Source organism: Carassius gibelio, chromosome B19, assembly GCF_023724105.1.
Source record: "Carassius gibelio isolate Cgi1373 ecotype wild population from Czech Republic chromosome B19, carGib1.2-hapl.c, whole genome shotgun sequence".
NCBI lineage: Eukaryota > Metazoa > Chordata > Actinopteri > Cypriniformes > Cyprinidae > Carassius > Carassius gibelio.
The window spans coordinates 7,772,735-7,783,756 of NC_068414.1; the positions used below are offsets into that span (position 1 = coordinate 7,772,735).

Genomic DNA, 11,022 nt, shown 5'->3' on the forward strand with positions numbered 1-11,022 from the left:
ATTTGTCCGTAATAACGAGTGAATCACTGAATCATTTATTCAAACGATTCGTTCAAAAAAGCTGATTCATTCAATGAGTAAACACTGTCCATTGCTTAGAGACACAAAGCAGTGCTGTGATCTTTGTCTGGAACTAGTTATGTTGGCAAAATTGAGCAAAAAAAAAAAAAAAAAAAAAAAAAAAAAAAAAAAAAAATATATATATATATATATATATATATATATATATATATATATATATTATCTGTAAAATGTAAGACACTTATTGCCTTACTGAACTTGTATCAAATGATTACATTTACATTTATTAATTTAACTGATGTTTTTATCCAAAGCGACTTACAATTGCTATATATGTCAGAGGTCGCACGCCTCTGGAGCAAATGATTATTAAATGTGTTCATACATCTGCAGAAAAACTGTTCTCATTTGTGTGGTTTAGATTAAGTTAACTAGGCCTGCATTAAATATAAAAATCATACAGAAGCATTTTTGCCATCTACAATTTAGAAGGCCTGGAATATTGATTTTTAATAGACTAATAAATCAATGTGTGTGCACTCTGTGTGTGATTTGATGATAACGCGTACCTGATAAGTAGTAAGAAGTATTTTTACACCCCTGCACCCAGGCCTCATTACTGCCACATCTGTTCACTATCAAGAACTCTCTTAAATAGACCTGCCTGACCAAGAGATCCTCAAAAGCTAGACATCATACCGAGATCCAAAGAAATTCAGAAACAAATGAGAAAGAAAGTAATTGAGATCTATCAGTCTGAAAAAGGTTATAAAGTCATTTCTAAAGCTTTGGGACTCCAGTGAAACACAGTGAGACATTATTCACAAATGGAGAAAACGTTGTTGCTGCTGGATGCCAATCTGTTATTAGGTTTAGGGGCAAACTCTTCTCCACACAGGGCCATGTAGTTTGAGATTTTTATTTTACCCTTAATAATAAAAACCTTCATTTAAAAACTGCATGTTGTGTTCACTTGCGGTTATATTTGACTGATATTTAAATTAGTTTGATCTGAAACATTAAAGTGTGACAAACATGCAAATTACTAAGATCTTTGATAAGAACACACAATAAGTACTAACACAAAAAAGATTATATTTCCCTTTGGGGGATCTTGTGAGTGAGGTGGCCCAGTCTGTCAGCAATGTGCTCAGGTGCTAGTCTCTGCTTCTAGAAACTAGAACTGAACCAGACTGGTTTGTCTTTGATACATTTCATAATACAAGCCTTTTTTCATTGCTGCAGGAAGGACTCAAAAGTGTGCCACTTTTAGTAGAAAAAAAGATCAGTAACAGTAAGTAATACAAAAAAAGTATGATACTATAAATTAACGTAGATTTAAAAAATCCATTTGAAATGATGTTAAATTGTAATTTGATTGTCTTATTTTTTTTACATATCTCAACATTGTGACCAGAGCTGTGGGACATGATCAAAAATGTCAAGGTGTGTAATGACACTGAATATATTTCTAAAGCATCATACCAGAAATGTTAACATAATAGTTGCTGTCTGATGGCGTTTCAGACAATCCTGAGGAGGTAGTGATTTCCAAACTTTTGTTGTTTTTCTCTGTCTGAATGAACCAACGACCCCAGAGGGTCAAGATGTGTCCAGTTCTACAGTCTGGTAGTCCAGTATAAATGTGCTCATCTTTATTCATGAAAAAGATACAAGAAGACAGTTTTTCAAGACATGGGTGCATATGTACAAACACTAGTTTGGGAAGTGACAATGAAAATGACCATTTTAACCAGCACATACAGCGATTCCCCTGGACTCTGGGTCACTTCTGTTCCTCTGACTTCAGTTCTACGGGAGCTTGTTTCCACCTCTGCATAAAAAAACATAACTGTGACTTTCTGTTTCCCCTCACAATCGTTTTTTGTTACCGAAACAAAAGAACTAATTGTGATTGTAATTGGAACTGTATTCTCAGAACTGTGAGGGGAACAGTTGCAATTCCCTTTCTTTTTTCTTTTGCGGTGGAAACGAGCTGAATTCAGTTCAGATTCATGAATGTGACACCCTTTAAAACACACACACATTCTTATGAAGGTCATTTCTGACCAGAAATAGCCTGGGCTATTTGGTTCACACAGAAGTTATGAGCTTAACATTAGGGTTGTCAATAGATTGAAATAATAACTAGTCTCATGATTATTGCAGTCAGTTCTGTTTAAACAGTAGCTCATGTCGTCTTCGGTCAACCCAAGAGCCAGGAGCAAAGTGAAGTGATGGGGAAACAAGCGTATACATCACTGAACGAGGAAATGAATCCATTCTAATGGAACAAGCACAGAAAACACCACCGAAGCACAACCGTTGCATACGCACTTGTCTTAAATCTGTACTCGTGGTGTGATGTCACTGACCTCTCCCAAACCCACAGAGATCACATGAGGAACTCTTACCTGACGGGACACATTTACAACATACAGATCCATTACACAACACTAATCGTTAAAATACGTCATTTAGAAATGACGCTAAGAAAATGCATTTAAAATACAATATTAATGTTCAACCAACAACATATTTTTTTTTTTTTGTGATGTCAAATGACATCCCCCCCCTCAACCAGTATATTACAAATTCTTAACCATGTGCTTGACATTTTTGGTAACTAAGTAGTAAAGGAGACATTAGCACATGTTGGGCTCCATAGCGAGCTCATTTTAGACTAGAAAACACATCATGTATTTACAATGTAAGAACGTAATCACTCTCCAATACAGAGGAAGACAGTAACTAATTATATGTTTTCTCGTGGCTTGAGCCCCTGATGCACATGGACTATTTTAAAGATGGTCTCCCTGTGTTTCTGGACTGCACTGATGTCTGTGGAGGGTCAGAGAGCTCTCGGATTTCATCAAACATATCTTCATGTGTATTATGAAGTTAAAGGAAGATCTTACTGGTTTGAAACGATATGAGGGTGAGTAATTAAAGACAGAACTTTCGTTTTTGGGTGAAGTATTCCTTTAACTGGGCCTGGGCTCCTTCAGTGAGGACCGACTGGACCCGAGCTGACCTCAGTAGAGAGGACACTAAGAGTCTGTCAGGCCAGAGCTGATTGTGCTGGGCTTTGGTCGTCCACCTGTGGCAGCGGAGGCGTCTGGCTCTGGTCTGTCGGGGCGTAGAAGAGCTCCAGGGGCTTGCAGAGCTTCCAGAACTTCTGGTTGACCAGCTCCAGCGTCAGCGAGCCGTTCAGAGTCTGAAAGACAGAGAGGGTGAGGACAGGGCGGGGTAGCTGGGATTGCTCTGAGCGCAGCGCTCGGACTCACGGTGAACTGTCCCGCCGCGGTGCTGATGTAGATGGTGAACTGCTTCTCGCTGACGTCCCGCAGAGCTCCCTCCGGCGTGCCGCTCGAACCCTCCTCCAGAGCCACACGCAGAGCCAGGTACTTCGACAGGTGGTCCACCGTGGCCTTGGCTGTGGTTTTGACGTATCTGTGAGCAGAAGGGAGAAAGGTACACACGATTACATGTGAGCGATGCGAAGTCTGGGTAGAGCCAGCTCTCGGAGGGATTGGGATGTGCATGACAGTGTTCATGTATTTGGTATTGGTGGAGTCGTTCTGCTACACCACTGCGTCTCAATCCTGTTCCTCGGGACACACAGCTCGCTCACGGAGCGGATGATCTGAATCAGCTGTGGCTCCCCAGGAACAAGTTTGAAACCAGGTGCTACGCTGCTGTGAGCATGTAAGAAACACTGCTGCTGCGCTTAAAACATGAATAACACCCCAGAGCAGGTCTGTACAGGTGGAGCTGGGGAGGGCGAAGGGCTTCTGGGCTGCACACTTCTCCCACAGGCAAGTTTTTGCCAAGTATTTAAGCCAAGTATTTGAATGTTGATGTGATGATGATGTCATACTGAGTCAGATCAGACTGCACCATCTAGAGTTTGAGGCTGATTTTAAAGGGGTGATTGATTGTGATTTCCCTTTTTTTGTTAACTTTAATTTGTGTGTAATGTTGCTGTTTAAGCATAAACAATATCTGCAAAGTTATGACGCTGAATTTGTAATAGTTGGGTTATATTCAAGAGCAGTGAATGGGAGAGTACCACACATAAACGTTTTGTATTCCCATTTGCTCAAATAGCAAAAGAAAACTCTGCGAAGTGTTCATGACTTTTAAAAGAGACCGATAACGTCAGTCAGAAGAGAGAACGATTAAATGTACCGTTCCTCCCATTGATGCTACATTAGAAACACCCTCACATTGGGGTTAACTAGTTTTTTTTTTTGATGCAAAGGTGACATAATTCCAAGTGTACGGTTATAAATGTACATAGATTTTTAAAAACTGGTTTCTGAACAGGATTTACGATGCTGATGACCGATAAACGTGACATCACAATAGCAAGGGTCATGATGTTTCCAGATAATGTGCAATACACAGTTAGGGAATCACAATACACTGGGCCAGCGAACCAATCTGAGCTGGATTTAGGAGGAAGTGGTTTCATAGAAACAGGAAGTCCATTCAAAAAAACAATGGAGACAGTGGCTTAGAACAAATGTTGAAGTAGAAGCATGAAGAAATGTTACAGCGCACTCCATAAACACAACCATGATGTTTGTGAGGAAGGCTGCTGTACCGTGTCTGGCTGTACTGCTGGCGGCTGACCAGCAGGGGGTGAGGGCAGAATATGAGCTCGATCTCGGAGCGCTGCGGCGCAGGAGCAGGAGCCTCGGCCTCGGCCCCGGAGTCATCCGACGCTCTCCTGGTGCGGCTGGGGCCCGGCTCCGCAGCACAGCTGGTGTCCTGAGAGACCTCGTCCTCACCGCCGCTGAGCGTGGCGTTCTCGCTCTCCGGATGCAGCTTACGCACACGCTGAGCTCTGAGACACAGCACACACAAACACTCATACCCACTACAACACATTTCTCCATACTACACTCACCTTATCTCCTAACCACAGCGTGACACAGCCTCTCATTTCACAACACTTAATCTCATTCTGTCATAACACTGGCACTAAAACAAGCTAACAACACTAGCATCGTACCGTGCTGTCTACTGTTCAGTGGTGCAGAAACAAGGTCAGCCAGGCTAAAGAAGTAAACTGTATAGTGTACTCAACTGTGCTGCTTTGGGACACCGTGAGTATGAACTAAAATGTGCTTTTCATATACAATCTCTGTATTTACAAATGTATTCAGTCACCACTCGTAGTACACTTGAGTGCACTAGTGTATGAAATATGGGTTCAGGTGTATTACGAGTGGTGACTGGATACATTTGTAAATACAGAGATAGTATATTAAAAGCACATTTTCATATTCACGGTGTCCCAAACTAGCAGAGTTGAGTACACTTAGCTAATCTTAATATTGTCTTAAGAAGTGCTGAAGAATCATTTTAGTACATGGAGTCTGTGCGCAGATATAGAGCACTTGTGTACTCTTTTGTTAACCCTGGAAAAAACCTAGGTATCTTGGAGTCAAGGAATTCATGATTTCTTCCTCTGTGTCTTCGTCTTGTTTTCTAGTATATCTAGGGATGGGTATCGTTAAGGTTTTAATGGTATTACTACTCTTAGCGATACTGCTTAACGGTCCGGTACTTTCACGGTATTCTTATCGGTACTTTGTGTTGTGTGTGTGTGTGTGTTGTGTGTGTGTGTGTGTGTTTTTAAGAACAAGTTGAGAACAGAATTAACATTTATTTTTTTTATGTAAAATTAATAATGGACTTATCTTGGACCAGAGGTGTTAGGAGTTGGTTGGTTCATACTGTAGCTGCAGCTTAAAAAAAATGATATATATATAATAAAAAGGTTGCAAAATGTGGCAATTGGCTATTTTGTAAACTAACTTGAGGTGCTGTGCATTTAAATAAATGTTTACATTTACATACTGATTTTTCCTTATTTGGAATCTTAAAAACAAATAGAAAATATGTTGATTTCATTCTCATTTTCCCAAAAGAAATCAACAGAATTACTACGTAAGGTTAGCAAACCAGGGAGATTTTACATTTATTTTAAATGACGTGAACAACGTTGATTCAACATGATTTTAGCATAAACACCTGACGTAGACGTGGCAACAACCAGAGATGAGCTAGCTGGCAGTCGATACACATTATGCACTTTTGAAAGATGCTTTGACAGATTGCTTGTGTTTCCGCCCTTACAAGCAAATATTGTTTAGCACTTATGACAACGAGGGTTGTCAGCATTAACTCTAGTGAAGTATAACCACACTTTTGAACGCTTTGCTCTCTCCGCCATCATCACTCTTTGTATTAAGCGGCAGTTTTCATACTGATATGCGTGTACCGCGCTCGTTCTTGTTGTGTGTGTGTGTGTGTGTGTGAGACACACAGACAGCCTCCGCGGCGCGCATGAGAGTTCACGCAGATCTCACGGACAAACGTCTTAATATGATCGCACATTAGAAATGTTTGCCGAGATTAAATGTGCACGACAACATTATTAAGCAAAAATACATAGTACATTAATATTTCCCCTCCAGTACCGAAAGCAGAACCGATAGCATCAGATCTTACTGATACTACGGTCTTTCATCATTTAGCCCCGGGGCCAGTTTAATACCGGGGTGCGGTACCCATCCCTAAGCATATCTACAGGGTCTTGAATCAGGATGCATTTGCTGGACAAGGTTCTAGTCCTGATACTTGTAGACACTTCTACTAGAAGAGAAGACGAGACTCTTGTGGAGAGCGTGGTGTGTGGTGTGACCTGTGTCTGGCCTGCATGCGCAGACCCTGCTCGATGCTGCTGCTCAGAGCCTCGTTGTTGTGCAGGCGGCTCAGCTGCTCCAGAACCTTGTCCTGATGCGCCTCGTACTCGTCACGGCTCGGGTACATCTTCGAGATCAGCGCGTCGAAGTTAGGGTCGGCCCGCAGAGAGCGCTTGGACACCAGCTTCTTCCTGCAGGTGGGACACTCTTTATTCCTGCACAGAGAGAGAGAGAGAGAGAGAGAGAGAGGAGCAGCGCTCAGTAAGAGCATTCATAGCTCACTGAAATTACATTTACATTTAATCATTTAGCAGATTACGAATGAGGACAGTGGAAGCAATCAGACCAACAGGAGAGCAAAGACATTCCAGTGTTTTAACAAGAGTCAGTTTATCACAGGACAGGACTAAAAGATTAGAGAAGTGTAACAAGCAGTTAGGAAATGAAAGACATCATATACACATGACATGTATATCACAACATATTAGCGCTGTGCGATTTTGGGGAAAATATGATTGTGCTTTATTAATTTTTTTTGCAAGGGTCAAGTTTCATCTTAATAGTGTGCAGCACAGTGAGGGTTTGGTCACCCAGCTGATAATGCTCTATAAACCCCTCGTTCCCTGCGTGGACGGACAAGAGAAGTGTCTTTAATACATGAGTTCAGATGAGTGTAAGAATGAAAACTGAAAGCATTTTCAACATATTAGGAATACAACTCAAATCGAATGGGTGCATATTTTAAAATAAAAAAGTATATTATTTGCAGTTCAGATTGATTACTTGATTTAAAAAAAAAAAACGCAATCTTGTTATTTTAGCGTTCTTTTTTGAATGTATTCCTCTAAAGCCGTTTAAATCCCCAGCACAGATCACAGGTCCCTCGCTCTAGGGCGGCGGGCCCAAGCCTCACCCCGATCGGAGCGCGGTGACGATGCACTCGGAGCAGAAGCGATGCAGACACTCTTTGGTGGTCATGGTGTTCTTCAGCATGTCCAGACAGATGGGACACATCAGCTCGCTGTGGAGGCTTCTGGGAGACACGTCGATCTCCGTGCTGTCCATGATGGCCTCCTGAAACAACAGCACACAGACTCTCACTGCAGGAACATGAGGATTAATCTGTCTGCTGGACCAGAACCACAGCTGTACAGTAGCAGTCTATGAAAGCCATGGGATAGAGATCAAAAAGCTCATTTTGAGAATATATTTCTAAACTATGTCTTTATTCTCACTCTCAGTTCTGAGAAGAAAAACCAACCGGTCACTCTCTCTTTTCCCCCCGGCTCAGAATCATGAGTTTATAACACACGTTGACTTTTTTCCCTCAGAATTGACAGACTCTTGAGTTGAATTATTGAGTTGAATGTGTGTATGTGTGTGAGAGAGAGTGTGTGTGTGTGTGTCTCTCTCTCTCTATCTCTCTGTGACTGTATGTGTGTCTCTCCCTCTCTCTCCGTGTGTGTGTGTCTCTGTGTGTGAGTGTGTCTCTGTCTCTATCTCTCTGTGTGTGTGTGTGTGTGTGTGTGTGAAAGTGTGTGTCTCTCCCTCTCTCTCCGTGTGTGTGTGTCTCTGTATGTGAGTGTCTCTCTCTGTGTGTGAGTGTGTCTCTGTCTCTATCTCTCTGTGTGTGTGTGTGTGTGTGTGAAAGTGTGTGTCTCTCCCTCTCTCTCCGTGTGTGTGTGTCTCTGTATGTGAGTGTCTCTCTCTCTCTCTCTCTGTGTGTGAGTGTGTCTCTCTCTCTCTCTCTCTGTGTGTGTGTGTGTGTGTACCTGCGGTGTCCGGTGCAGCTCGTACAGACTCAGCTCCCATGTCTTACTGAGGGTCTGAACACTGACTGGGTTCGTCATCATGACTTCACTGAGATCTGAAGCAGAAAACACAAACTCACGACATTAAATCCTAAACATGAGTTCACGAAACAACCTACTACATAATTCGCTCCAGCAAACAGGGGTTTAAAAGTTTCATAAACCAATTAACTATTATCATTATTATTACATGTATAGTTTGTCCGCGTAGTATTACAGTATTGCATCTTTACAATGGTATTTAACATGGTACTTCAAAAGCTACCGCGACATTACTACGGCTCTTTAAACCATGCTAATCCAGTGATGAAGATCTGAGGAATGAATAAAGAGCATCGCTCACAGTCGGATGTCAGACTGTCATCTGCTGCTCATCTTTCTCAGCACAAGCCAAAAAACGTCCTAAAATCCAAACAAGATCAAACCGGATGTTGTTGAGCGCGGAGTCACCCCTCACTTCCTGCCTGGTGCCCCCTGGCGGACACGTGCAGCATTTGCGCATATATTACAGTGTTTTCAACTGCTTACACACATTTTTAAATCTTTGCCTTTTTTCCACTTTACACCACTTACACTTTATCCAAGAATTGCATATGCAAAATGCCACACATCTCTTGCAAAATGAAACACCGCATTCAACATATCACACAAACGGCAAACCTTTGTGTGATATGTTGAATGCGGTGTTTCATTTTGAAAATGAAAACTTTCGGACTTTTTATTATGATGGAACTGATATGTTCAGTGATAACATTACTTACTTTTGAAAGATGAACTAAAGATTTTGATTAACTTACAGGCAGGTTATCCATTGTGTGCGGGGCTGTTTATACGAAATGTTTGAGAAATGTAACAAAGTGAATGAGAATAACTGTATAACTTGACCTTTGCCCTATTTATAGGCCTATTCTAAAGGCTTGAATGGTTGGTGTTAAGTAAATCACATGTGAGGAGTTACAGTAAAACATAACATTCAGATTTTTTGTTTGTTGCATGCTATAATTATACAACACTACTAATTATTACTATGTCATTTTTCTTTTCAAATGTTACTGGTGAGACACTGTCAGACACAAGCTGTGTGAAGATAAAAGAAAACCCCAGACTGGTCTGTCTTAGCAAACTGACTTTATTGCTTGAAGTAGCTAGTCTTTTTGCTATGCTATTATTGCTTATTTATTTATTTTTCACAAATCATCCAACAAATCAAGTTGAAATCACAAGTCAAAAATAACATAAAAGACATGCTGTTCCAGACGTTCAGTCCACCAAATGTCACAACAAACACAACAGTCTGTAAAATAAATGCAGCAACATCATTTATGTGCAAGAGCATGACAGAAAATCTGACACCTGCACCCTTATAAACTATATCAAATACAATATGAGATTGTATATTATATTATAAATATGCATGAAATATGTTTTATATACATTTTCTTTAGGTTTGCCATCTGTGTAATATCAAGGCTGAAAAGGCGCATGTGGTGAAATGTGTGTGTGTGTGTGTGTGTGTGTGTGTGTGTGTGTGAGCAAGCATGTGTTGTGTTCATGCAAATGTGTGAGTGTGCATAATGTGTGCACCTCCGTGAGTGAGGATTACTGTGTGTGTGTGTGTGTGTGTGTGTGTGTGCAGGATTAACCTCAGTGAGTGTCCAGCAGTGATTAGTCTGGTCAGTTGAGCTGTTGTGTATTCACTCAGTTCATTAGCATATTAATGCCCATCTCTCTTGATCGCTCTCACTCTTTCTTTCCTTCTTTCTGCTGTTCTCTGTGTAGCTTTTTCAGTTCCATCTGCACATCAGTTGTCACACTATACTTCTATTTTTTTTCAGATGTTCACCTGTTTGACTGTTTAGATTAAACAGTTTTCAGAGCTTCAGCTCATAGTGCCCTTCTTCACATCAACACCCTTTTCTCTTCATCTTTATATATCATTTTCATTTAATACCATTTTTTCTCCTTCTAACTTCAAATTCTTAGTCAAATCAAAACAGGACTGCCTGGAGGTTGCTCTTTTACTGTGTATGAGACTGAACTGAGTTAGTTATGGCTCATTTGATCATCAGTTTTGTCTTAGAGGTTTCCCCGAATCTGTTTCAGACAAAAAAGAAAAAAGAAAAATACACAAATAAGGCAAAAAATTTTAGTACAGCGTTAAAATACATTTCCAACTTTCTTGGCAAATCTGAGCACAGTTTAAAGTATTGTTGATGTCTCTTCTGAAAGGATTCACCAGCTTTTAAAGTTGTACATTTGTGTTATTTTATTTTATTCTTTATTTTTATTTTAGAAATTAGTATTGAAACATAGATTAAAACAATTAGAATTAATGATAAAAATTTGGTTTGAGTGAATTTAAATAATAAATATTGCCTGATAAATAATTGATAGTTGTTTTAGCATATATCCAAGCTTATTTAGATTTGTTTTAATTAATTTAATTAATTTGAGATCTCCTAGTGGCTCCT

At 40.4% G+C, this 11,022-nt stretch overlaps 1 protein-coding gene across 1 annotated transcript; it reads right to left on the reverse strand.

The window, feature by feature from the left end:
- Positions 1–1,661: 1,661 nt before the first annotated feature.
- Positions 1,662–9,060, reverse strand: LOC127979211 (E3 ubiquitin-protein ligase RING2-A). Its single transcript, XM_052584530.1, has 7 exons — positions 8,895–9,060; positions 8,513–8,607; positions 7,654–7,814; positions 6,740–6,955; positions 4,631–4,873; positions 3,309–3,474; positions 1,662–3,238 (listed from the first exon to the last, which is right to left on the reverse strand). The coding sequence occupies exons 2-7, from the start codon at positions 8,591–8,593 to the stop codon at positions 3,083–3,085; spliced, it is 1,023 nt and encodes a 340-aa protein (XP_052440490.1). The 5' UTR covers positions 8,594–8,607; positions 8,895–9,060; the 3' UTR covers positions 1,662–3,082.
- Between the last annotated feature and the right edge of the window lie 1,962 nt (positions 9,061–11,022).